Genomic DNA, 24594 nt, shown 5'->3' with positions numbered 1-24594 from the left:
CTCAAAATGGGTGTGGGGCACAGAGAAATGGGAGCTCCTGCCTGCTCCCAGCACCATACAAACCGGAAGGCCACCTCTCCAAACATTGACAGACTTTATTGTGGGGAGGTTCCCACCTGGGATCCCACCCTCTTAAATAAAAAAGTGCATAGAAAAGAAGGGATTTAGAAATTTTTGTACAATATCTACATTCTGGGCCCTGAGGGCAGGAAGGGAGCAATTGCTGGGTGGGCTGGAGGGGTGGGGAACAGGGCCCTCGACACCTGCAAGCCCACATACACCCTGAACATGAGGGTGGGGGTGAGATGCTCTGGAAGGGACTAGGGAATCCTCCAAAACAGGGCTGAGATGGCAGCAGGGGTGGTGGGAGGTTGTGTGTGGGCAGCCACAGTTTCAGTTAAGGAACCGACGGCAGCGCTTGGCGCCACAGTTGCAGGGCAGCTTGTTGCTGGCATCCTCAATGGGGAACTTGTAGTCATAGGTGAGCTCCTCACCACGCAGGATGCGGCGCAGGGCAAAGATGACAATATGCTTCTGGCCTTCTACATGGATGACTCGAGAGAAGCAGTTGGGCTCACAAGAGTGGTTGATGAAGCGGGCGGCATTGCCATGCATTGTGGCATCCACCACATCAAAGTCATCCATGCGGAACATGTAGCACCCAATACCCTACAGGGACAAGGTGGGGGCAGTCAGGTGCTCTGTTCCCATGGGTAGGTCCTGCTTCACCCACCTCATTCTCATGACCTGGCAGAGCCCACCTTCCCATCGTAGAACTTCTCCCGCTTGTCAGTCAGCACAGAGCGAATGACAATACCAGAGTATTCAATGACCATCTCGCCAGCATCGATGTTGCGCTTACAGAACAGGCCCCGCCCATGGATCGCAGATCTGCAGGGTAGGATGGGCAAGGGGAGCTCAGGGGGAAGGGGGACAGAACCAAGGCAGGCCCATAGCAGGGCACCTGTCATCCACCCAAGGGGCATCATCCCCACAACTTCACTAACCTATAGACACCCACAGCTTCTTTGGATGTCTTCTTGAGGTGGCGAAAGCGCATGGCCATGGGCAGCTCCAGGCTGGTGGCACGTCTGGTGGGAGACAGCAGTGTCGTACAGGCTGGTACCCAAGAATGACCTCTCCTGCCCCTTGTCACCCTCTTTAGGACCCTTCCAGACTACCCCAGCATCCTGGCCTGCCCTCCATACCTAGTTGATCTGAGCTGCACCTCATCCTCCTCCTCATCACAGGTGGCTCCCTCAGGTAGCACCCTGTGCTGGGAGGCCAGGAAGTTGAACATGTCGAAGGTACACTTCCTGCAGGTAGAAGGAAAAAATGGAGGGAGGTTCATAGCCATTACTTTGAGATGCTATCCCCCTATTCTTGGCCTGGACCTGCTGCTGGCAGAGCAGGAGGAATACCACTACTATTGAAGACAGCAAAAGGGGAATGAATGAGGTTCATTCTTCTGATATGAACTCTAGAAATAATTCCTGGAATGGCCTAGAACTCTTCTCTCAGGCCTCAGTTTCTGATTTGTAGACTTAATTTCCACCCTTGAGATTGCCCATAGGGGTCCCCCAACCCAGGCATCACACCCCAGACCTCTCACCGAAGATACACCTCGGCTCGGGCTGCCCCATGGGGATTCAGCGGTGGCTCTTCCTGGCCCTCTCCCTGCTGGTGGTAACGGAACTTATAGTGTTGGCAGCGCTGGGCCCCAGGCAGCTGCTCTGCCAGGAAGATGACAGCATCATGGTGGATGCCCAGGAGCCTTGCCCCACTCATTCCTAAGGAGAGTCAAAGGTGAAAATGCATGAGTCACATCAGAGGCCCATCTTGCCCTCAGAAAGTCATCCCAGCCCCCGAAGTCCCTGTGGACCCCCGACTTACCACTAAAGGAGAGATGTCTGAGCCGGGCATGCCCTCGGGCCTCTTGCACCTTCTCAATGAGAGTTCTCCATGCCCCTGAGAAGGCAGGGCCAGAGCAGACTTAGGATGGTATTCCATGCGAGACCTTCCCTCCCTGTCACCACTACTCCTGACTCACCCTCCAAACTCTCAGCCTCCACACTGAACCCATCCTCACTGCTGATCTCGAAGCGCAGATGCGGGCCAGCACGTTTTGGGGCCTGGTTCTCTTTATCCTCTGGGGATGGAGGCTCTTCCTCAGAGCTTGAAGCCTCACCTGGTCCGAAGAAGCAGGTCAAAGTAGGTAAGGATCACCTCTCCTGGAGTCAAAACCTCCCGGTTCCCCTTTGCCCTCTTTCCCTGGGCACAAGCAGACTTGGTTTGAAGGCCCCTGTTCTAAATGCCCAGTGAACCCTACAGACCAAACTTAATTTTTTCCTGAAGGGTCTGCAGTCCCTTTCTATAGGACTTCTGGCGGCCCTACAGGACACACTACGGCTTACTCAAACCCAGTCTACCATAAACATCCAAACTTCATTCTTTTGTCTCATGAAATAGTACAAATATATTAGTATTACAGGACCGTACTCACAGAATCAAATACTTGTGTGTTATGAGCCATTTAAGGGATTTTTCAGCAGCTAAGGATATTAAAACTAGAGTACACAGGATTACTGATGTAGGAGATGTAGATGTGAGAGAAAGAAAGGAAGATGTCAGGGAAAACTCGGAGGTTTGGGGCCAGAACAACTGGAGGATTAAAACTATTATTTAGAGAGGTAATGAGGGTTGGGTAGAAACAAATTTGGGGTAAAGGTTGGGAGCCCAGTTTGGAACATGCTGAATCTGAGATTCCTCTTAGAAAAACCTCCCTGGCAACTTGCTGATCGGGATGGTAAGCAGGCACCAGGATATAAAGGAGTGTGGTTAGCAACTTGGGGGCTATTAAAATTAGAAATGGGATTTAGGGCCACCAAATTAGACAAGAGCAGCCTGGACATGCCAAAGTTAACAGGTCGGGGCAATGAGGAGGCACAACCAGAGAGATGAGGAGAGGGATGGGGTTCTGGAAGCCAGGAAAGAAAGTACTTCAAAGAGGGAGGGATCAGCATATCAGCTGCTGATCAGTTTGTGGGCTGAGGACTGACCACTGTATTTGGATGGAGTGGGGGTAATGTAAGTTTGAGTGTAGCACACTTTAGGAGAGGCAGGACTCACATGGTCATTCTCCTTTCATCACTTCTCAGGGCCAACCTGTCCACATGCCCTCTTTCCCCTATGCCAAGATTCTAAACCTGACTGCTGCTGTGTGATCCACATCATCTCTAGGCCTCAATTCTTCTGAGTCCACCTCTGACTTCTTCCTCTTCTTAGTTCTCTCCCATCCTCACATCCATTCTGTTCCCTGAATAACATTCTCTCTCTGTCTTCTTTCCCAGTGCTCATTCTAGGATGCAGTACACTACCTAATGTACATGTATGTTTCCTCTACCAAAATGTGGTATGCTAAAGGCAGTCAGGGTCTGTCATGGTCACTGTCATATCAGCATGCCCTCTCTGACCCCAGCACTCTTTCAGTTAAGTGGTCTCAGTCTACCTCATGCCACTTCCATGCTTAGCAGCTGTGATCTACGTGATGAGAAAATTCCCATGTAGGGACAGGGCTGGAGCCACTAGAAATTCCAAACCTCAGGCTGCTTGATAACCAGGTTACTTGGCTGTAGCCCTCTCTCTCTCTCTGCCCTCCTTGATCTACAGAGTATTTCTCTTCCAGCTTCATTGAGATTGTCAGCCAAATGATTCCAAGTGCCCTATCTTGTGCATTCCAGGTGCACCTAACCTCACCTCTCTTCCACCTCAGGGGACTCTTATTCAACCCAACCACCATGCCTCCCCTCACCTCCTTTTCCCTCATTCTTGGCTTTGCTGTCTCAGCCTTCATACCAAACCCCTCTAATCTGTTGGCCCGCCTCCTCCCAGACTCCTAGCTGAGATTTTTAGCAAAGTGCCTGGGTGTTGTTTTGATTTCTTCATCAACCACTGCCTTTTGATTCTAAACTCTGACACAATAGTCTCTTACCTTGTCCCACTGGCCCACACAGTACACACCAATCTTGGACCCTGAAATGTCTAGGACCCTCTGTGACAACTGGGATTACTGACTACTTCCCTCCCTGGGCCTCTGAGACACCACTCTCCTCTGACCTCCTTCCTACTGTTCCTGCCCAAACTTTGTCTTTGGTTTTACTAGGTACCTAAACCTCTGACCCCGGAAGACTAGGCTCTGAAGCCCTCCCTGGGGCTCTTGGGCATACTGGACAAGGCACTTTCAGAAGCCCTCTCACCTCAAACTGAAACTTCCTGTTTCTACTACAGACCATAAACTCCCTAAGGGCATCTCTATAATTTTAAAACCCAGCCTCAGGCCTGTTCCCAGGTAGGTGTGCAATGTGCAACACCTAGTAGATATATCTCTTTTTATTGCCCCTGCAACCTTGGTGTACTGGGATGACACTCAAACTAAACTAAGCTATACCCTAGGGCCCATTAGGTGTTTTTCAAAGTGTATTAACTCTCCACTGTATCATCAGCTGATCAAGCACAAGGAAGAAAGCAGTGAGAGGAAAAGGCTAGTCCCTACCTGAGTAGTGGTGCCACTGGGGTTCAAGCAGCAGGTCAGAGGAACCATCAGGAGCCTGGGGAGGACCATCCTCTGGAAGTGGCAGCAGAGGGGACTGGTTCTGGAGGGGCCTATGAGGAGAGACCTGTCAGAAGAGAGAAGGGACAGAAATCCCAAAGCTTCCAGAGAAAAAGCACTGGCCACTCACCTCAGGCTTTCCTCCCCAGGATCATCCAGGTTGAGAATTCCACGCACTGTGGGTGTTTTCATCCTCACTCGGCTAAACCTGGTGGTGGTGGGGGAGGAACCACAAGAAGCCTGAGCTGCCTTCTTCTGCCCAAGTCCCTTGCCCACCTCCACAGCCTTAGCATACTCACTCACCCGCTGCCACTAAGCCCTGGACCCTGAGGGGGATCCTCCAAGGCTTCTCCATCTTCCTCCAGCCGGGGGGTCTTGCTTGGGGGAGGTGCTGGTGGGGAACGGCCAGAGAAGGTGGACACCCTTTTGACACGGATGGCCTGGCGGGGTGGACTGGAGGGCCCAGTGCTCAACACCAGCGTCAGTGGAGGGGGTGGTGGAGGTGGGGCAGGGCGGACCACACCTACCACTGGCAACACACCAAGCAAGGGTCCTGGGGGCAGAGTCCAGGAAGTGGGGGCCGTGGGGGGGATGGGAGGGGAAAGAGGCAGCTGCTTTACTGGGGGGGAGACAGTTTCACCCTCCCCAGCCATCTTCACAAACACTTGCCCCAGCTTGTTAACAAGAATGATTTTGGATGTGGTGGGTTTAGGGGGCTCAGGGGCAGGGCCCAGGCTCAATACTCGAACCCCTGGAGCCCCAGGGAGCCAGGCAAACGTCCGAGTGGGGTCAGCTGGGCTAGAGGGCAGGCCCTGGGAGGGTTGACTGCCATTGGCCAGGGGAGGTACTGGGGGAAGTGGCTCCTCTCTGGGCCTAGTATCTACCTCCCCAGACCCGCCTAAGTTCTTCAATACAAAATCCACAATTTCTGATGGCAAGTCCTCAGGAGGTCGCGCCCTGTCCCCTGCAGCCCCGATGACCCCAGCCCGGCCTGCTCCTGGCCCTGAAGGAGGAGTCCCCTGACCCCGAGGCTGCTGGACAGCCTCAGCCTCGCTGTCTGTGCCATCATCCACTCCGTCCAGCTGCTCGATGCGAGGGGCTCCAGGGAGAGTGCCAGAGGCCAAGGCAGGGCCAGATACCACAGTCACAGGGAAGTGGATGTAGCGGGGGATAGGGCTGGCCTCCTCCTCTGAGCTGTCCCCTGGGCCCCCAAGGCTGCTCCCCACTGTCCCCGTGGCCACAATCTCTTCCTGAAAGGGCTCAGTCCCCAGCAGGCTGGCTGCAAAGTCCAGGTCAGCAGCACTCAGTCCTGACACCACTTCCATGTCCTCAAAGTCTGGGCCCAGGTCTTCAGGGGGTGGTGGAGATAGGGAAGGGCCAGGGGGAGCCAGCTCCCCTGAGGTAGGTGTAAGGGCTCTAACGAATGAGGTAGGAGGGGGCACCCTGAGCTGAGGAGAGGTTCTGAGAGTGGGAGAGGCCCTCCGTGATGGTGGCAGCCTAGGGGCCAGAGGGCTGGGACGACGGGAACGTCTGGGGGGAGCTGGGAAGTCCGGGTCTCCCACTGTAGGGATGTGGTGGGTCAGAGAAGATGGACTTCCTGTGGGGGGAAGGGTCATTGTCAGCCAGGTGCTCCTGCCTCACCTGCCCTATCCCTCCCCTGAATACTCTCCCGAATACTCACCAGGGGAGGGCAGGGGTCCAAAGGAGACACCCCCCAAGGGCCTCCGGGATGGTGAGTAGTTGGGCACTTTGATTCGAGCCCCTGAAAAGGAGCGGGGAGCTGAAGGAGGGGCACTGCTTGAATCTGACCGAAGAGTGGGGTCCAGGTTCTGAATAGGTGAGTGGTGCTCAGGAGCTCCAGGGATAAGGGCATCTGCATCTGGTGGGGGGTTGACATGATCTGGGGGCTCTGAAGAGGCAAGAAAATGGTATCAGGGATGATGGGGGCTCTTTATCAAAGCCTTTCCTCACATGTCCTCCCTCTGGAGCCAAGTGCACTTTCTCTGCCCCTGTCCCTGACCCAGTCACAAGCACTGTTTCCCAGCCATCACCCTGGACTCAAACCCCTCCATGGTTTCTGCAAAATCTCTACATGCCCCTTTGTGACCCTTCCTCAGCCATCCTTTGCCATCTCCCCACTTCCTGGCTGTCTATTACTCTGATTCATGTCCTACATGCCATAAGGGGCACTATCCTCTCTCCAGCACAGCCAGTCTTACCACTTTCTTACCTACACTATACATCCCTGCCACATCAAATACATCCGCCCTATCCTGGCACTTTTGACTCCCCATTATTTGGCTCCACCCAACCTGTGCAGCTGAGGCTGCCTCCTCCCAACATTCTCGTTTCCATCCAGGAGAGCTGCACCCTCCTCCCCTCTCCACTTCATGTCAGATTCTAACCTGGAACAAACTCCTTACCTGCAAATACAATCCCAATCTTTTCCTCCTCCCATCCAGCCCCCAATGGCCTCTCCCTTTACCAATCTCCAAGCCCACTCTTTGCTCTTTGTCATCCAGTCCTCAGCTACATCCCTCAGTGCCAATGTGGCTGTGAAGGTGCCAGACTGGGAATTGAGCAGATCATATTAGAATCCTGGCTCCACCGCTATGTTACTGTGGAGAGCGACTACCCTTTCGAGTTGCAGTACAGTGGAGCTTGTGCCTTCCTCAGAGAGCTGTGGGGAGCATTACATAAGCATGGAGCCCTGAGTCAGGTGGCCCTAAAGGCTCCTTCCATTTGTACAGAAGTTGTCACCACCTTCCCTACCCCAAAGCAGGTGCTCTCCCCTCACTCCCTGTGAAATGCTGAACATAACCCCTGGCACAATATTTGGTTGTATCATTGCCATTACAACGAAGGAAAGAATGGAAAGCACCCTGGAGTGTCTTAGGGGAGAGCAGAATAAAGACTGAGAGGCTGGCATTCAGGGTAGAAAATGAGGTAGTTCTAAGGCCGTACCAGTGGAAGGGGTGGGGCTGTGCACAATGGTCTGGTTTTCCTCTGCTGCCTCCAGGTGAACTGGCTCTTCCCTTGGCCCCCATGGCCGATACTCAAGAATTCGGCACCGATACCAGCAGCGCCGTCGAGCATCCACTGTGCTCCAGTACAGACGGGAACACCTGTCAGGTAGGTGTATGTGGGATACAGGGTCAGGACAACTTGGGAAAATGAGGTGTAGTCCTACAGTCCCAAACCCCACCAGATCCTCCTGGGCTGCTCACTGGTAGCCAATGGGGAAGAGCCGTCCCTCGCAGTCGGAGAGATCAGACAGGGTACCCAAAGAGTCAATTCGGATGGAGCCTACAGGCAGAAGAAGAGTTCAGGAGGACGGGGCCAGGCAGGGTCAGGAAGAGCAACCTAGAGAGCAAGAGGCTTACCAATGAGCACGTTGATGGCATCAGGTTCAAGCCCTGTCAAGAACTTCCGCTTGAAGTTGATGCCCTCAAAGTCCACGTAGACTCGGCGGAGAACATCAAAACCATCGGGGGTCACAATCTCCTGGTGGATGGCAAATGGTGTTGTTAGACTGGTGGTGTAGGAGAGGGACAAAAGGAAAGGCTCTATAGGCAGGGACCAGACAGTCATGGGTTTGGCTAAAAGACACAGGGAGAACAAGAAGCACTGAGAGGCAGCAAGGGTCCCTGAGTGAAAGGGGGAAAAAAGAGAGCAGTGGGGAGCTTTCTCCCCCACAATAATGGCCCACCTTGCCATCCAGCAGATCTGTGTGTTTCTGACAGAAAACTTTCTTGTCATCCTGGAAGATGCAGTAACTGGCCCGGGCACACATGAAGTGGAAATTGCTGAGGCAGGAGGAAAGGCAGCAGCCCACCGTGGCTCCAGGCTTTAGGCAGAGCTCACAGCGCTGCGGGTGGAAGGGGCTGCTGAGGGGAGAAGCCAGTGACCGGGGCCAGGGCCTGATGCTCAGCATCGCTGTCCTTGAGATTCTGCTTGGACCCCTGTCTAGCCAAGCACTTCACAAAGCAAGGGAACTCACCAAACATAACCTCTCACCTAGCTGCACCCAGGGGGCCAGGTTCACATCAAAACTATTTCAGACTTTCTTTGAAGCAGAGTGTTGAAAAGTAAAACTTAACACTTGCAGAGTGGCATTCACCATCTTTCTCACATAATTCTAATATAGAACCTGTACTATTTCATTTAATCCTCACATCTGTCCCATGCAGTAGATACCTCTATCATTCCACTTCCTGACACTGAGCTTGAGAATTCTATCGGTACCACACTGGTGAGGGGGGATTCTAATCCAGGGAAGACCTCAACTCATGGGGACATATTAAGAGGTAAATGCCATACTGTATGGAGGGCATCTAGCACAAGCTCAATCAAAAGGTAGTTTTCTAACCTTTGGTCTCCCAGGACAGAGGACACAAAAAGGGGGGGGGGGCATATGTGGTGAAAGCCACTATCTCCCCCACACCAGAGTCCTGAGACAACCAAAAAAGGTACCTAGGACCAGCAGTGAAAGGACATGCTGTGGTAGATAGAGACTGTGAAATAAAAGCTGTCACCACTGAAGGAGGGGCTCTACCCAAAACCCCAAGGGCTGCCCACCTCTCCAAGCCCTGTGCCCTCACCATCTGCCTCCCTCGAGCCACAGCAGCATGCACATTCTTGAGGGAACCATCATTTTCCTCAAACACTTCAGCTGACCAAATGGCACAGTTAACATGTGTCCACTCATTCTGCCCGATGTACAGGAGCCGCCCTGCCTCCTATGGACAGAGGAATGATGTGAGGAGATGCCCCAGGGACAAGCCCCCACAACCTAGGGCTTCACGCAGTAACCCTTACCTTAGAGTCTGCATCACCGTATTTGAGGCAGAGTGCACACTGACGAGGGTCTTCCAGGTGTGAGAAAGCAACTGAATCTTTGCCTTGGAAAGCTGGAAGAAGTGTGGGAAGGGAGGTCTAAGAATCAGGACCTGGAGCCTGGCCCATCAACTCAGGGACTCTAATTCCCAGCTCCCAATTCCCAATACCTGCTGAAGGGTTCCCTGGAGGCTGCCCTGATTCTGGGGTCTCTGGTTCCTGCTGCCTCCACTGAGCATAGACATGGTCCAAGGATGGGGGCAACACGGCATTGGGAAGGACTCCACTGTGGATAGGGTGGGTTAGCATTTGGCATGTTTAACAATGGCTAAACAAGAGCCCACTCACAATCTCAGCCTAAACATGCCATGACCTTTTTGTCCCCTCTCCATGTGGTATTTCTCTTAGTCTCCCAAACAAGCCAGGCCCTCTCATGCCACTTTTGGCACATGAAATGTGCGTTCCTCATGCCTGGAATACTCTTCCTCCACATCTCAGCTAAGATGTCATCACTTTTAGAAAGTCTCAGGTCCTAGGCTCCAGCAAGCACCTCCCCTGGGCTTCCTCACCATCATCCTAACCATCTGGGTCACCAGTGACTAACTAATCCCCCCAAACATAGCTCACTCACTGCTTTCCCCGACACTGCCTGGCACAAAGAAAAAACAAAGTGGGAGCTAATTCCACAGTCTGAATCTCTGCTAATTTAAAACCACTGTGGACTGTCATCCAGGTCCCACCACCCTCCAGACCCCAACTCTGCTCCTTGTTTATTCTCAGACTAGTTTGACTGGGGATTCCCATCAGATGCCCTTGGGCTTTGCCCTCACTCCCTGGTTCCCTTCCTGTTACTTAACCTTACTCACTTGGGCAGCCGGGTATTCCGTCGCCAGTACTTGGGGTCGTGGGCATCGAACCAGCCGAACGCAGACTCTAGCAGCTGTGGTGTGGGTAACAAGATGAGAAGAACTAGCTTTCCCAGCAAAGTTGACAGAGAAAGAATCGGAAGGACCTACTGTCTCCTCCCCACTACCACTGAAGCCACCCTAATAGTACCCCCCAAACAGCCCACCTTCAGCAGGAGCCCCTTCATTTGGCCTCCAGCCCGGTGCTCTGAGGTCTCTCCTTCTTCGGAGTGTCTCATCAGGATGCTCACTACATCCTCCATGAAGCTGTGCTGTAAGGGGGCTTGTCAGGATCTACTCCCCTGCCCAACCCCAGCCCTCTCCTCCTGGCATCTACCTTTCCCTCTCAGTGTCCCACTCACCACAGACTTATAGTAGCCTTCCTCAAAGCGCTGACTCACAGCTTGTAGACCACAGGGCCCTGGGTGCAGTTGCTTTCCACCTTGTCCACACTACAAAGAGGGGAAGTCAGCAGGGCTGGTGCTGGGCCTGGCCCCACCCCACCCTGCTGCCCAAGCCCTCCACACCTGGGTGCACAACAGCAGTGGGGCAGCCACCTTGGAGCTCAATAGACCCTGGAGCACCTGTTGCAAACCCCCCTGCAAGGCCCCACTCAGGGCCTCTCGCCAGCGGGAGTGCGTGGCCCCAGCACACGGTCCACAGGTGTACAACACTGAGTCTGGCAGCCCTGAAAGGATCTCATAGTCTTCATCTAGAATAGCCAAGGTGAGAAAGGAGAAAATGGTTTGGGGCTCCCAACAGCTGCTAAGTTGCCGAGAGTATTTAGCCCACCTGTCCTCTGAGGGCCTGTAGAGGGGAGCAGGACAGGGATCCCCACAGGGCTGAGGTTCACACCCCTGGTACTTCACTTACTCACCTGAGAGCCCCTCGCACTTTGCATGTACCCAGTGGTCACACTGTGCACACTGCATCATCTTGCTCTCATAATCATTATCTTCATAGCAGCGTGTGCAGATTGGGCAGTAGTTTCCTAAAAAGAGCGAGCAGAGGGCAAGTCAGAGGGGCTGGGGCTATTACCTGCCCCTCAGAAATTCTGTCATAGGGCAGGAATACCATGTTCATGGGCTGCCTCCATTATGGCCCATCTTGGGTCCCTATTATTCTCAAAAAGCTGGCTGAGAATATGGCTGAAGATAAGGCCTCTTTTTTAAAACCTGCAGCCCCAGTGTTTCACAAGAAATAGGACCTTGTTAAACATGGTGCCTGAATAAATGAGGAAAGCCCAGGTTTTCAAAGAGCTCAGTGGAAACTTGAAGTTCCAGAAAGAAACTCAGGGACTACCATGCAGATGGGGCCCCAGGCCCTCCACCTCCACTGTCCTCAGAAAGGCTGTGTCGACATTTTTATGTACTGGATGGGCTTCTATGGAAGAAGTACCATAAACAGAAAGGAAGATTACATAGCTGAAAGGGTAGAAAACCACTAGAAGAGAGCATCTGTTCTAACTGCCTCTGTAGGAACCTGGCCCACTCCCCAGTGGACCCCCAGGGCCCAGGGCCCCTGCCAAGTCCCCACCTTTCTCATAGAGCTGGGTGCACCTGGGGCAGAGGCTGTAATCTCCAGACCACTCGACGTCCCAGTTCTTGCCTGGAGTAGCCCCACAGCTTTTACAACGCACACAGGCTGAGCAGATCTGGGAAGGTAGGGGGCAGGGCAATGTTAGGGGTCGAGCTAGGCACCAGGTTATAGCAGTGAAGAGGAAAGACAGGCAAAGGGGAGTGGATGGTAGGCAGAAAATAAGAAAGGAAGGGTAAAAGAACAGGGAAGGAATAAAGCAGGGAGACTAGTGATGGGAAACCTGGGAGGAGTGGAGGTTAGGCTAGAGCAGGGGATTCTGAGCCTGGGACTATGGAATCCAAGGTCCCCTAAAAATATTACATGCAAATTCTTGCCTATGTCAAATTCCGGAAAGAAAAATGCTATGTTTACCAAATTCTCAAAAGAATTCCCAACTTTCCCCTTTTCATGAGTCCTAGCCTACAGCAAGGCTGAGGATGATGGCAGCATTAATTAGAACTCTAAAGCAAGAGGTGTGGGCCCCATCTCTCACCCAGTGGCGCCTTTTGCGTGTGGCCCGGGTTGGGTAGCTGGGCCCCAAGCAGGCTGGGTGGTAAGCATGGCGGCAGCGCTCACACTCCAAGAGGTGCTGTTAAAAGTTGGAGAAATACAGCAATGGCAGGATCTACTGGCACAGGGATACCTCTTTCCTCTACTCCTCCACCCACCCCCTTGGCTCCAGGGCCCAAACCTTGGATCCTCGGCCTTTGCGTCCACAAACATGGCAGAACTTGCAGCGGCGACAGCACCAGGTATCATGATGTTGGGGCAGGGGCCGCTCGGCTTCCTCCAAACAGAATGGGTGGAAGGGGTCACAGCAGACTTGGCAGAACACCAGCTGGGGATGGGAGAATAAACAATAAGCATAGTATGAGGCCAGGAGGCCAGGGCATGAGAACCTGCTAAGAAGACCCAAGAAATCAGACAGTAAGGGCTAACAGAGACTTGGGAGGTTGTGAAACAAGGCGGAATCCAACCTCATGCAGGCCTTTGCTGGCACACAGTAAGCACACCATAGGTGGCCCCCCTGGTACGGAGGTGAGCACACTTAGGCCTCCCATCAACCACACGTTCTCTAGGTCACAATCCTCCTGATGGAAAAAGAACACATGGAATCAGAGAACAGTGGAAAACATAAAAGTCAGATCCATCTTAGAGTCCTGACTTCTCAGACACAGTAAGTTTCTTCCAACCATAGTCCTTGCCATCCTCCCCTCTCAATGCCATACCTTGAAATCCACACGAACCCGGTGTACACCATCAGGGGACTTCTGTTTTCCAGTCCAGCCATTGGGAAAAGAAGCAAAAGGACCAGGGGCCAAAGCATCCTAGGGAGGAATGGTGGTGGTCAGAAGGCTGCCCACCTACCTCTACAGGCTTTTCTCCTTGCTATTCTCTCTCCCAGTCTGCCTGACCCTGTATTTTGCCCAAATCCTTTACTTTTCAGGGCAGGCTTGCCTCACCCCCAAGGACTGTTTTCTGGTATGGACACACCATGGCACTCACATGACCCTGTTAATCTGACTTGCCAGGAAGCTTCTGGAAGGCAGGAGCCATGTCTTCCACAGGGCTCAGGGTTCTTGGTATGGGGCTATGCTCACCTTGTCCAGGCGCCTCCGAGCCTTGAGCTGCAACACAGGCTGTAGGGTGGGTTTGCGGGGCCGGCTCTGCTCCTCAGGTTCTGGCACTGGTAGCTCTAGGCAAGACACATGAGCAGTGAGGTTCCCTTTCCTCTCTGCCCCACTGCCCCTCTCTTACAATCCCTAAATATTACCTGGATCTCCAGGACCTTCTTTAACCAAGGGTTGCTAGGATTATCCTTAGTTAGGCCTTGCTCATAAATCTACTAAACACCCCACACACCAGCTCCCCCCATCCACTTAAGACTACTTTCTTCTCTGAACTCAGCTACTTTCTCTACCACACCTATAGAACACTGGAGTCAGAGCCCCATCCCTTCCACACAAAAGACACAGGACTGACAGAGGAAGCAACAAGCAATTCGCACCATTCTCTCGTGGTGCCCGACGCCGGGGAGCAGGAGGACCCCCGGGCTCTGAGTCATCCGAGTCCTCGAAGATATCATAGGAGGGTCGCTGTTTGACGCAGCGCCGGGCTGACTTGCGCTGCAGTAGGAGGGAGTCCTGCTCCTCGGGCCCTGGGGGGGCCACCACCTCCTCCCGGGGCCCCCCAGCTCCCGCCCCCCGGCGTGGGCCTGGAGGACCAGGAGAGGCCTCAGGAGATTCATCGGAATCCCAGGGCAACAGCGTCTTCACTATCGTCCGGCCTGTGGGAACAGGGGACTTAGTAGGATCTGAGCTCAGCCAGGGACATGGGACATTTGGGTAGAGAAAACCCAGAAAGTGGGGCAGAAAAGAACAAGTACGAGAGAGAAACACAAGTACACGACAGAAAGAGACAAAGGTGGTACACTACAAAGATAACGAAAGCAAAGAAAACATGGCTTCTTCCATACCATGAATCTAAATAAAGTTCTTAAATGTTCCTCAAAACCTGTTACCTTTTTTAGCCAGCCGCTCCATCTTCCGAGCCTCTATCTTGTCGCACTTCCGGTATCTGGGGAGGGGAGCAGCACGTCACCAGGGTAGGGGACTGGTGGTCTGGGGGAAGAGAGGAAGCTCTCCACAAGGATGCCAATCCCACTGCTCTGGTGGGGCAGGGGGCCTTGGTGACAAACGACCATGCGTGGAAACAAAGACTGAACTGAACCCCAGCTACTCACACACAGCACTGCTTCTTGGTGTTAGGGCCCCCAAATTTGGGCTTGTCTAGGCAGTTGACACAGGAGCCACAGTCCTGCACACGCAGGCAGCCCCGACAGTGTCCACATCGTGCCATTCGCATCTTCTTGCCGTGATGTGAGGGCAGTGAACGCCGGGGTGTATGGGCCAGGGCTCCTCCAGACCCTGTAGGTTCTGAGTCTCCACCAGGCCCTGCTGAATCCACCTTTCCCTGTTGTGACTGTGATGGGACACTCTCAGTTTCAGATGCTGACGACGTATCTAGTGCAGTGGAGAGAAGAAGATGGAGCTACAAAGCCACCAGGCCTACCTCATCTTTGTTCCATCCTACACCTCATTCAGTAGGCCCTCTGGTAAGAGCCACTCTACTAGGCTCTTGGTGCATTCGCTTGCTCTCAGATTTGACAGAGCTGTCAAATTTTCCCAGAAGACACCTGCCCCTACCCTCTGTTGCAAGGTCCTGCCGATCCCGGAGAGGGAGAGCACTGAGACGGGGGACATCTTCAGGTACCATGGCCCGCACCTGACCCAGGGCCACAGCAGCATGACGACAGACATGTTTGATGCGGGGACCTTGCACCGGGGATTCAGGGCCCTGGGGGAAGAGATATGACAAAAACATGTGAGGTGTTGCTATTTGTGCTCCTGCAACAAGCCTCCTTCAGAGGGCCCTCCACCCACTCCATACCGATGGTCTCTCTCGCTTAGTTTCCATCGATTCATCTTCAGACTTGACAGAACCTCTATCTGAGATATGCTTAACAGTCCCCATGACTTCCTCTATCTGTCCTCCAGGACTTGGCTGGTGGGGAAATAATAAGCAGGGTCAGAGGCTGGAAAATGAAGGTGGAAGTGAATATTCCAGGGAAGGAATACAGGAAGCTGAGGAACAGGGGAGGGCTGGTTCTAAGGGTTCCCTCCGAAATTAGGATGCAGGTGGCTAAGGGACTGCAGGGAATCGAGGCGAAATGGCTGGGTACAGGGCCTGGCCAAAGCACCCTGCTTACCAGTATCAAAGATGCCACCTTCTGCTGCTGCTGCTGTTGGTCAATCTTGAATAGCTGTACCTTAGCTCTCTTGAGCAGACTGAACATTTTCTCTTCTACACCAGACAGTGGTAAGGAACCCATGCCTGCAGTCCGAGTCTTTTCCAGTGGTGGCAGCTGCTGCGGTGGTGGTGCCTGGGGCAGCAGCTGGGTTTGCATGACCTGTAGAGGCTGCTGTAGCTGAGCCTGAGCCTGCTGCCCATTGCTCAGGGCTGGAGCCCCAGGTGGGTGCACCTCGGCCTTAACAGGGGTGGTGACCACAGGGGCAAATCGAGGCAGGCTGAGATGGTTGGTGCGGCCCACTGCCCGTGGCTCAGGCTCAGCTGGAGATTCATCAGCGGGAGGCGGCTCTGGCTCAGGGGCTTCAGGGGCCCCAAGAGTAGTAGTAGTAGTAAGCACCGATTCATAGATCTTCAAGTGGGCTTCACTTGGGGTAAACTGAGGGGCCCGAAGGAGCAGGGGCCTCCGGGATGAAGTGACAGGAGCAGGGGGTGGGGGTGGGGCTGGGGGAGGAGCAGGAGGAGGAGGGGGCAGTTCCCGGGTCAGTGAGGTCCAGCGAAATGTGGGTTCCCTTAAGATGGACCGTCTCTTTTCAGGGAGTGGGACTGGGACAGATAGAGGAGTTGGGGCACACGGTGCAGAGGGGGCTGGTGCTGGTTCCTGGGGGGCAAGTGGGGAGATGGGAACAGGAGGCCGTGGAGTAGGTGAGATCTCCACCTTTGGGGGTTTGGAAGGGTCTTCATCCATAAATCGCCGGGGTGTCTTGATGACACGGGAGGACCGGGCACTCACCACAGGCATAATAAACTGCCGGATGTTCTTCAGGAAGGTGGTGCTTTTGGGGGCCACAGTGGGGCTGTCTTCCACAGAGCCTCCTATGGTGGTGCTGGGGGTTGGAGTGGTAGGAGAGGTGCCCTCTGGTCCTGCCCGAGCAGCTTCCCGCTCTGCTCGTTGGCTGGGAGTCAGGGGAGGTCGGCCCCTCTTCCTGGAGCACGTAGCTGGGACCATGGGAGGGGATTCTTCCTGCTCCTCCAGAGCAGGAGGTGGAGGAGGGGATGGTGGAGGTGGTGGGGTCACTGAAGGTGGTGGAGGGCAAAGTGGGAAAAGTGATATTGAGGGCGATGGAAGAGGTGGGGGAGGTGGAGGGGTTGGAGGAGTCAGGGGTGGTGAGGGCAGCTTTGCCTCTTCCTTGTCCTCAGCTAACACTATCTCTTCCTCAGCTACAGCTCTCTCTTCCTTCTCTTTTCCTTCCTCCTTGTCTTTCTCCTCTCCCTCCTCCTCCAACTTCTGCTCCTTGTTCCAGCAAGGGCCATCTCCCTGTCCAGATTCAACTTTTCCTTGAGGGGCATCCTGCCAGCTTTCCTCATGTCGATCTTGACCCTGACCTGATTCAAGTCCCAAGGACAATCGTCCCATCTTCACTCTTTTGGCCTTTGAAACAAACTTGATCACGAGGGGGTGTCCACCTCGGCCTCTGCCTCTGCCTCCACGGCCTCCTCGCCCAGACTGTCCTCCACGTTTAGGGGTTCCAGGTACTAGGCCAGGCCCTTCCTTGTATTTCCAGCTGCCAGTTCGGTGTTTTACTGGAACCACAGGAGGTGAGGGCTCAGGTTTGGGGATTGTCACAGCTGTTTCTGCCACCATTATTGCCTGTTGCTTCTTCCTGCAGGGCCCTGCTGGCCGGCCTGGGGGCCGCCCCCGAGACCGTCGGGGGGTGGAGGGCTCACATGCCCGGCTCCGGGGGGCTGGGGGTGCCTGGGCCCGCCGAAGAAGTTCAGTCAGTGCTTGCACCATCCGTTCTGTGCCTTCCTCACCCCGTTTCCGGGCAGGAGTCTTTGGGGGTGTAGGAGTCACATCTGCTAAGCGAGGAGGCGGAAGAGGGGTCATCTTATGCTTGCGGCCCCGACCTCGGGGGGCTCGACCTAAAAGGAGAATAGGTGTGGGGAAATGGGTCAATATAGTCCTGGGGACTAAGGAACACGCTCCAGGAGGCCCAGTACTAAGTCTTACTTGTCTGTTTCCCCCACAGCCCAGCACAGGTTGGGCTTTGAATACAGAACACACTCAATAACTGATGACACAGACTTTAGTTGAACAGGGAAAAGCTGACACAATAAGTAAGAATAGCATTCCTACAAGGCTACAGAGATAGAGTTTCCCCATCACTCACCTCGCTGGGACCGGAGTGCAGAGCGCAGGGAACTGGGGGCCACATCTTCATCTGAATGAAAACCCTGAAATTCCTGATTTAGGGGGCCAAGGGTGGAGGGGAGAAACAGCAGTCAGTGCCAAAGCCCTTGTTCCACCTGAGACTCAGGTATTGAGGAATATCCCCAGTTTCTCCCTTAATGGACCCCTATTTTCAAGGAAAAAAAACCCCTAAAAAGTCTGGAAGGGAGTAGAAAACAGGGTTTCTCCCTATTTAAGGATAAACCCTCACTTCCTGTGCCAAACCATGCCAGCACAGCCGTCAATGGTTCGCTGGCCCAGAAGAAAACAGACCAGGGTCTTCTCAGGCCAGGCAGTAGGCACTACCATCAGATTCCCTTACACTCCAACTCAAAAAAAAAAAAAAAAAAAAAAAAAAGTGGGACCTCCATTTACATTTTCTTGAGCTGTAATTTCTTCCAGAATGAAGATGAGAAAAGGGTCTCCCAAGCATGGTGTGTATCAAATGTTTACCACGTTAGGATCCCCACAGAAAAAGCTCCTGCTTTTTCTGAGGCTGAGGATAAATCCTGAGCTGAACTCAGACCTGCTAGAATGCCCCATCATAGCCTGCATTCCATTTCTCTTCAACCTGTGCCTAAGAGGAAGCCCTCCACCATTATACCCTCTCTCCACTTTAGGTCAGAAGAGGAAATGGGGCACTGGTGAAACCAGGGCTATGTCAGAGGTTATGAGGCTGGGCGGGGCAGGTTACAGGTTAAGAGCCCAGAAAGCCCTAGCCTGGGTCCACTAAAGCCAAGCTGCTGCTGACAACCACCACTGGTTAGGCATGCAGTCCCAATTAACTTCCTCGCCCAAATCTCTACTATCTTAGCTTTGTCAACTGCCAAGAAGGATCAGCCCAGGGCATTTCAGCATGACCCGCCGCGGGCCCAAGAGCCCAGCTGCACCTCGGGCTTCTCTCTTCACTTATAAAGCCCCTTCCACCGACAGCTCCGTGCAGCCTACCTCCTCTCATGCCTATTTCCAGGACCCTTTCTCTCTGTAGGGGCCCGGAGAAGCTCGCTCCCCCATGGTCTCTCCTCTGGGCCACTTAGACCCCTGGAAGCCCCCGGCCTCCGCCCAGCCCGGCGCTGGGAACGCCTCCGACCGCCTCACCTCATCATCGGATTCCCCGTCACTGCTCTCTTCCTCCGGCACGCAGCCCCGGCTCGGGCCCCAGCCGCGGCCCCGTCCCCGGCCTCGCTGAACGCGCGGGCCGGCCCACAGTCGGCGGAGCCGGCGCAGGCCCCGGCGGAGCCCCAGCAAACGGAGCAGGGCCGTGTCCTCCCCTGGCTCAGCTCCGCCCGGCCCCGCCGCGCCGCCGCCGCGCCGAAGAGCTACCCGCAGTCTCTCGGCCCCGCTGCCCCGTCCGCCGCGGCCCCCTCCCCCACCGGAGCCTCGCGGCCGGCCCGGGAAGCGGCCCCGCGCGGAGCCAGGCCCCGGGCAACTGCCGCCGCCCGCCGCCGCCGCCATCTTGGCACCGTGAGAGGGGCCAGGGAGGCAGGGGGAGGGGCGGCCCGAAAGCAGGGCCGGGGGGGAGGGGAAAGAGAGGAGGGTGGGAAGAGCCGCGGCTCACGACAACAACCCGCGCCGCCGCTGGTCTGGCGGGAGCCGGGGGGCTGGGCCGGCCACGCGCGGGGCACCACGGGAACGGGAGTCCGAGGCCGGTCAGCAGTCCCTTAGACCTGGCCAGAAGAGCAACAACGCCGCGTTGTGGCCGGAGAGGGGTGAGGCGCAGGGGCCTCAGGGAAATGTAGTCCAGGCACCTCGCTCCTTCCGCCGGGAGCTAGGACCGCGAGAGCTGGGACTGTGGGGACCCAACCCGACCCAAAGAGAAAGCGAGCTCCGGAGCCACTAGGAGGTGTGATTTTCGCCCCAGATTCCTCCCACCGTGCTTGTGTAGGCCAGCGGCCCATATGAACTACCACTCCCAGAATGCAGAGGGCTTCTTACCCTGGGAAGCCCGAAGACAGTGGGAATTGAAGTTCGCGACTGCTGGAGGTTTTGGCTGGGGAAGGGGCGGTGGCCAAGGGTTAATCTCAGTTCTAGGTACGACCTGGCTGCCGTTTCACACAGCGTGGAGAAAACATGCTGCAGAAGCCGCGGCCCGCGTCCTCAAGGAGAAGAGACGGGTGGTTGAAAGCAGAGCGGAGCACGCGTTCCCCTCAAGCCCCAGGCCGGGTGTCCCCAAGACTCAGACGCCTCACACCTTTGCTTGCTGTAGAAAGGCTAGTAGTAACTTGGGTTCTCACAACCTTCTCCCTCGGGGCTTGCTGCTAAGTGTCTGAACCATGAACCCTCATGGCCCTCTGCTTGTGGGGGAGGACGGGGAGGTAGAGGAGGTGGCCGCCGCGCGGAATTGTGGACGCACGCCCACTACGGGCCGCTACAGGATTAGGGGCAAGGCTGGACGCACTCCCACCCACGCACACAGACTAGACTTTCTGGGAGTCCTGAGAGGAAAGCACAGAAAACGCTTTATTTGGGTGATGAAATAAACAGTCCCCGCATAGTTAACCTTCGCTTGTGAAATCCCCACGCGGGATCGCTAACCCAGGCTTCTGCACCCCGCGGTCATGTGGAAGAGGACTCTTGGCGGCCTTTCTGCGATGCTTCTTAGAGCCGAATTTGCTAGACAGCCGAAACCGCGGTGCCAGGTCAAAAGCCTAGTCAGCCCACCAGCCCATCTTCAATGTTTTCATTATTTGTCTGAAGGCAGAGAAGCTTCATATCCCTTCAGGTGGAGGAGGAAGGGGGCCTACAGGGAGGTCGAGGCCCGAGATGGCCTTAAGGTGGAGGAGTAGAGAAAGGTGGAACGAATAGTCCATCCCGGCGGGAGTTGGCTGGGTGAATGGCCGCGCATGTGTGCCTGCATCGAGGCCAGGTTGGGGCAGCCGGCCCCGCACAGAGGGCAGCGGTAGGGTGCAACCCCGTGTGTCCGCAGGTGCTTGGTCATGGCTGAGAAGTCTCGGGAGCGCTGAGGACAGAGGCCACAGGAGAAGGGCTTCTCTCCTACGGCGGGTGGAGGGGCAGGCTGGTGAAGGAAAGAAGGGGGGGGGGCGAGGCTGGCCTAGGGGTAGAACCGGGCAATTGGCAAGGGAGTTGCATGGGAGCTAGGCACGCGGAGAGGGACTTCGGGGCGAGCAGACCAGTGCTTGGAGAGAAGCAGACAATTTTTATTAGATAGGACGCCCGTACCTGTGTGAACTCGATGGTGTGTCTCCATCTGATGCTTGAGTGAAAACCTCTTTCCACAAACAGAACAAGAATAGGGCCTGGGCGGAGCAGGAGGGAGCTGAGGAGGACGTTGGCGAGATGGATGGCCTGCTTTGCCCACATGACCCACACAGGTGGCAAGTGCACCTATGGGGACAGAAGGCAAAGGAGGGCAGAGCTGGGAATCCCAGGGCTGGATCACTGAAACACCCAGGCAAGACATCAGGGGTTATGATGAGAGTTATGGCTCTCACTCTACTCACCTGTGTGCCTCTGTTCAGACTCTTCCATCTCCCCAGGGCTGAGCTTTATGGGGCCCTGGGGGAGGAAACCTGGAGGAAGCAGAGTAAAGTAGGGGCCCTGCTCAGGATGGATTCCTGCAGCCCCAGCCCCAGCTGAGAGACCATATTACAGGGTTCATGCAGACAATGAGGAGCTTACCTGAGGTAGGTCTAGAGAAAGCCAACTGGTTTTGGCTCCAGAGACTTTTGTGGAGATTTAGAGACAGTGGGATCCTGAGGGCGGGGGGGAGGGGGTAGATTTACAGACTTGGCAAAACCTATGATCCTGACTGATCCCATCCTGAAGAGGAAGGTGTCATGAGTTCTCAGGGGCTGGGCTTTGGCTTCCCCTGTGACTTTTGGCTTCCCCTGGGAGCTTGCTGTCCTATCTCCAACTCAGGAAATGTACAACAAAGATAAGAAACGTGGTGCCTTTCCACCCATTATCACTGCTTCACCTGAGCCATTCCCTCCCAACCAGGCTTCCATTAGGCCCCCTCACTTACCTCTGGTCCTGAGGCCAGACCTCTTGCCAAGCTCCAGTAATGGGAGTGCTATGGGAGAAGGGACTGCCATATCCCTGCGGCAACAACAGGAAGCTCCTCCATAGGGCAGGCTGGCCCTCCCCTAACCAAGGGGCCTCAGCCCACCAGGGCCTAGAGGTGATGCTAGTATGGAGGGAACCTGGGTGGGGACGGGGGCCAGGCAATTCTCCCAGACTTTCCTCAGAGCCTCCTGGACTCTCCCTTACCCACATGATCACTTCTTGTTTCCCATCTATACCTCTGTGGTCAACTAGGGATTGGTTGGGTTTTTCCTCTGATCTCCTCTGCTCCCCCTGACCCTCCTGCAATGCGTCTACTATCTCAGGGCTGTCTCTTAGTGACCTGTGATTGTGCATTGTCTCCTGTTCTCTCCCACCAGTTCTAATAAATTTCTCTGGTTTCTGCTCTCCAAGACCCCTCACTCTTCTCTTAGAATCCCTTGTGGGTCTCTCTGGCTCCTCCTTCAGCTCTTGACTCAGCTTTACTCTAGCCCTGTCTCTTTGAGCTTTCCTGCATGCCTTTTCCAGACACTGTACCCCCAAGGTCCTGGCTGCCTCCTCAAGAGGCCCCAGTTCCCCAGGTTGCAGCTCAACACTTTCCCCATAAACAAAGTACAGAAGCTGTGCAAAAGTGGAAGGGCTGATTCCTTTCACTAAAGTCCAGTGGCCCCTGTGGCCCAGCTGCTGGCTTACACCTGCCAGCACCAGGCTGTGGGCAGGGAACTCCTGGCTCCCCACAGTGATCATGGTATCACATAGTGCTGGCCAGAGCCTGGCTGCTAGCCGTACTAGCCGATCAGAGTCATAGGGGCTAGGCAGTCTTGTTGGAGACAGGGGCATTTTGCCTTGCCTGGGTACCAGTCTCAGAGGTTCTGAGGCAAAGGCCACAGTGTGAGGTCCAGGGTGGAAAGGGGAGGGAGGAATAGCATATTCTCAAGCCTGTGGAGGTGAGGGGAGAAAGAGTGAGTTGCTGGTTTTGGATCAGAGTTCTCTGTCCTGAATGGAGCAAATAAATTAACCCAAGAGAGGACCTGAGCTTTCCCAGAACCATAACATGGGGCTGGGGTGGGGTCACAGGAGAATGGAAATTAGATCAAAGTCAGGACTTAAAAGTCGGGGACCAGGTAGTATATCAAGTATATCAAGTAGTGGGTTTAAGACTAGTATATAGTGGATTTTGCCAGTTAGCAATCTTAAAGGATAAGATACTTAAAGGATAGCAGATACTTATACTTCTGCTTCTCTGAGCCCCTCTTCAGGGAAAGACCTCTGAATAGGTCAGGCTCTCTTAATTCGAGACAAAGAGATCACCACAAGACCCAGTCAGCCCAGGCAGATAGGAATGGAGCAAGGCACGACTTCCTAAGAGAATTTAGAGAGCTGGTGTGTCCCCACACAAGCTGAGGGTCCTGAGGCAGAAAAGTCAGCAAAGCATGGGTCATAGCTGCAAGAAGGCAGGCTCCAAGGTATCAATCGGTCATCTCCTTGAGGCTGAAGCTTCTAGAACACAGAGAAGGAACTGGAAGACACCAAAGATGCCAACCCAGGGAGTTAAGAGAACAGGTGCAGAAGCCACAGGAGAGAAAACTCTTGACCCAAGGATGGAGAGAGGTTTTGGAGAAGACTTTGGCCACTGAGGAAGTGAGAGAAAGGGAGATGAGAACTGTAGAGGGAGAGGAGAACTGTAGAGGGAGAGGCTATTTACTTTCAAAGTTAAGATAAGGAGATAGTTTAATTTTATTTCTCATAAGCCGAAAGTGGAGAATAGAAAGACAGAACCCAGTAAGGCAGAAATTTATCATACATCAAAACCAACACGTTGGTTTTTAAGAAGCAAACTGGGAACGCAGACACAAAGAGACAGACCCAAGTGTCTCAGTGCTCAGCAGGCATATTCCCAGGTGTGTTGTGGGACCCTTGTGGGAGGGAGGATTATTTCTTGGACACCTCAGGGAGAGGGCTACAGATTGGCAGGAAGTGAACAGAAAGAGGGGTATAATGGGAGGAAAGTTTCAGTTGGGAAGAAGAAACCACTCACCATTTGTAGCTTCCTCCTGAACCACCGCATGTTCTGAACTGCTGTTTGGGCTCCTCCTGCCCAGCCACCCCCCAGTAACTCCGCCCCTGACCTCACAGTCCTCCATTGGGTGTCCCAAGTATCAATCTACCACAGTCCCCACATGGGGTGTGGTTTTATACCCCTAGGTCTGCTTGACCGTCCAGGAGAGAACACCTCTTCTACTTCCAGAATGCAGGCATTCTACCTCCTAACCTCCCATCTCATTTTATTTGTGAACTTCTAGAGTCAAAGAAATGTATATCTTAGGCAACAAAAACTTTGAACCAATCAGACCTGCATTTGAGTCTCATCTTTGCCATTTACTAGTTGAGTCACCTTGAGCAAGTCATCTCTGTGAGCCTTGTTACCTTATCCATGAAGTAGGGATAGCCTCTGCTTATCTCATTTGGAGGCAGAGGTGAAGATGAAATGATGAATGTGAGAGTGGTTTGTCAGTACATAGCATCATTCAAATAGTATTAATTCTGTCTCTTAGAGGTGTCCGAGACACCTCTAAGAGCCCTAGCAGATGAAGATAGTTTATACT

General features: G+C 54.3%; 2 protein-coding genes across 4 annotated transcripts; both read right to left on the bottom strand.

Moving 5' to 3' along the window:
• Positions 1–77: 77 nt before the first annotated feature.
• Positions 78–19569, bottom strand: KMT2B (lysine methyltransferase 2B). Its single transcript, XM_037138468.2, has 37 exons — positions 19064–19569; positions 17907–17979; positions 15698–17658; positions 15379–15492; positions 15135–15285; positions 14672–14951; positions 14450–14505; positions 13937–14215; positions 13530–13624; positions 13158–13256; positions 12906–13019; positions 12620–12766; positions 12422–12517; positions 11887–12004; positions 11228–11341; positions 10878–11062; positions 10713–10802; positions 10518–10622; positions 10312–10385; positions 9616–9731; positions 9428–9519; positions 9211–9348; positions 8319–8477; positions 7993–8113; positions 7837–7915; positions 7574–7734; positions 6291–6518; positions 4913–6206; positions 4740–4817; positions 4553–4662; positions 2051–2188; positions 1894–1968; positions 1613–1790; positions 1209–1316; positions 1008–1091; positions 762–891; positions 78–669 (listed from the first exon to the last, which is right to left on the bottom strand). The coding sequence occupies exons 1-37, from the start codon at positions 19418–19420 to the stop codon at positions 394–396; spliced, it is 8073 nt and encodes a 2690-aa protein (XP_036994363.2). The 5' UTR covers positions 19421–19569; the 3' UTR covers positions 78–393.
• An 832-nt stretch (positions 19570–20401) lies between these two features.
• On the bottom strand, positions 20402–24063 carry ZBTB32 (zinc finger and BTB domain containing 32). Of its 3 annotated transcripts, XM_053667619.1 has the most exons (6): positions 24027–24054; positions 21951–22927; positions 21605–21678; positions 21427–21495; positions 21146–21310; positions 20402–20959 (listed from the first exon to the last, which is right to left on the bottom strand). In XM_053667619.1, the coding sequence occupies exons 2-6, from the start codon at positions 22826–22828 to the stop codon at positions 20706–20708; spliced, it is 1440 nt and encodes a 479-aa protein (XP_053523594.1). In that variant the 5' UTR covers positions 22829–22927; positions 24027–24054; the 3' UTR covers positions 20402–20705. The 3 variants fall into 3 exon arrangements, with proteins under 3 accessions (XP_053523594.1, XP_036994365.2, XP_036994364.2); XM_037138470.2 differs by lacking the exon at positions 21951–22927 and having other exon boundaries at positions 24027–24063; XM_037138469.2 differs by lacking the exon at positions 24027–24054 and having other exon boundaries at positions 21951–23660.
• Between the last annotated feature and the right edge of the window lie 531 nt (positions 24064–24594).

This window comes from Artibeus jamaicensis, unplaced genomic scaffold (assembly GCF_021234435.1).
Source record: "Artibeus jamaicensis isolate MK-2021 breed Jamaican fruit bat unplaced genomic scaffold, CSHL_Jam_final contig_470, whole genome shotgun sequence".
Taxonomy (NCBI): Eukaryota; Metazoa; Chordata; class Mammalia; order Chiroptera; family Phyllostomidae; genus Artibeus; species Artibeus jamaicensis.
The sequence above is the reverse complement of the archived record's forward strand: the minus strand, read 5'-3'. Positions and strand labels throughout refer to the sequence as shown.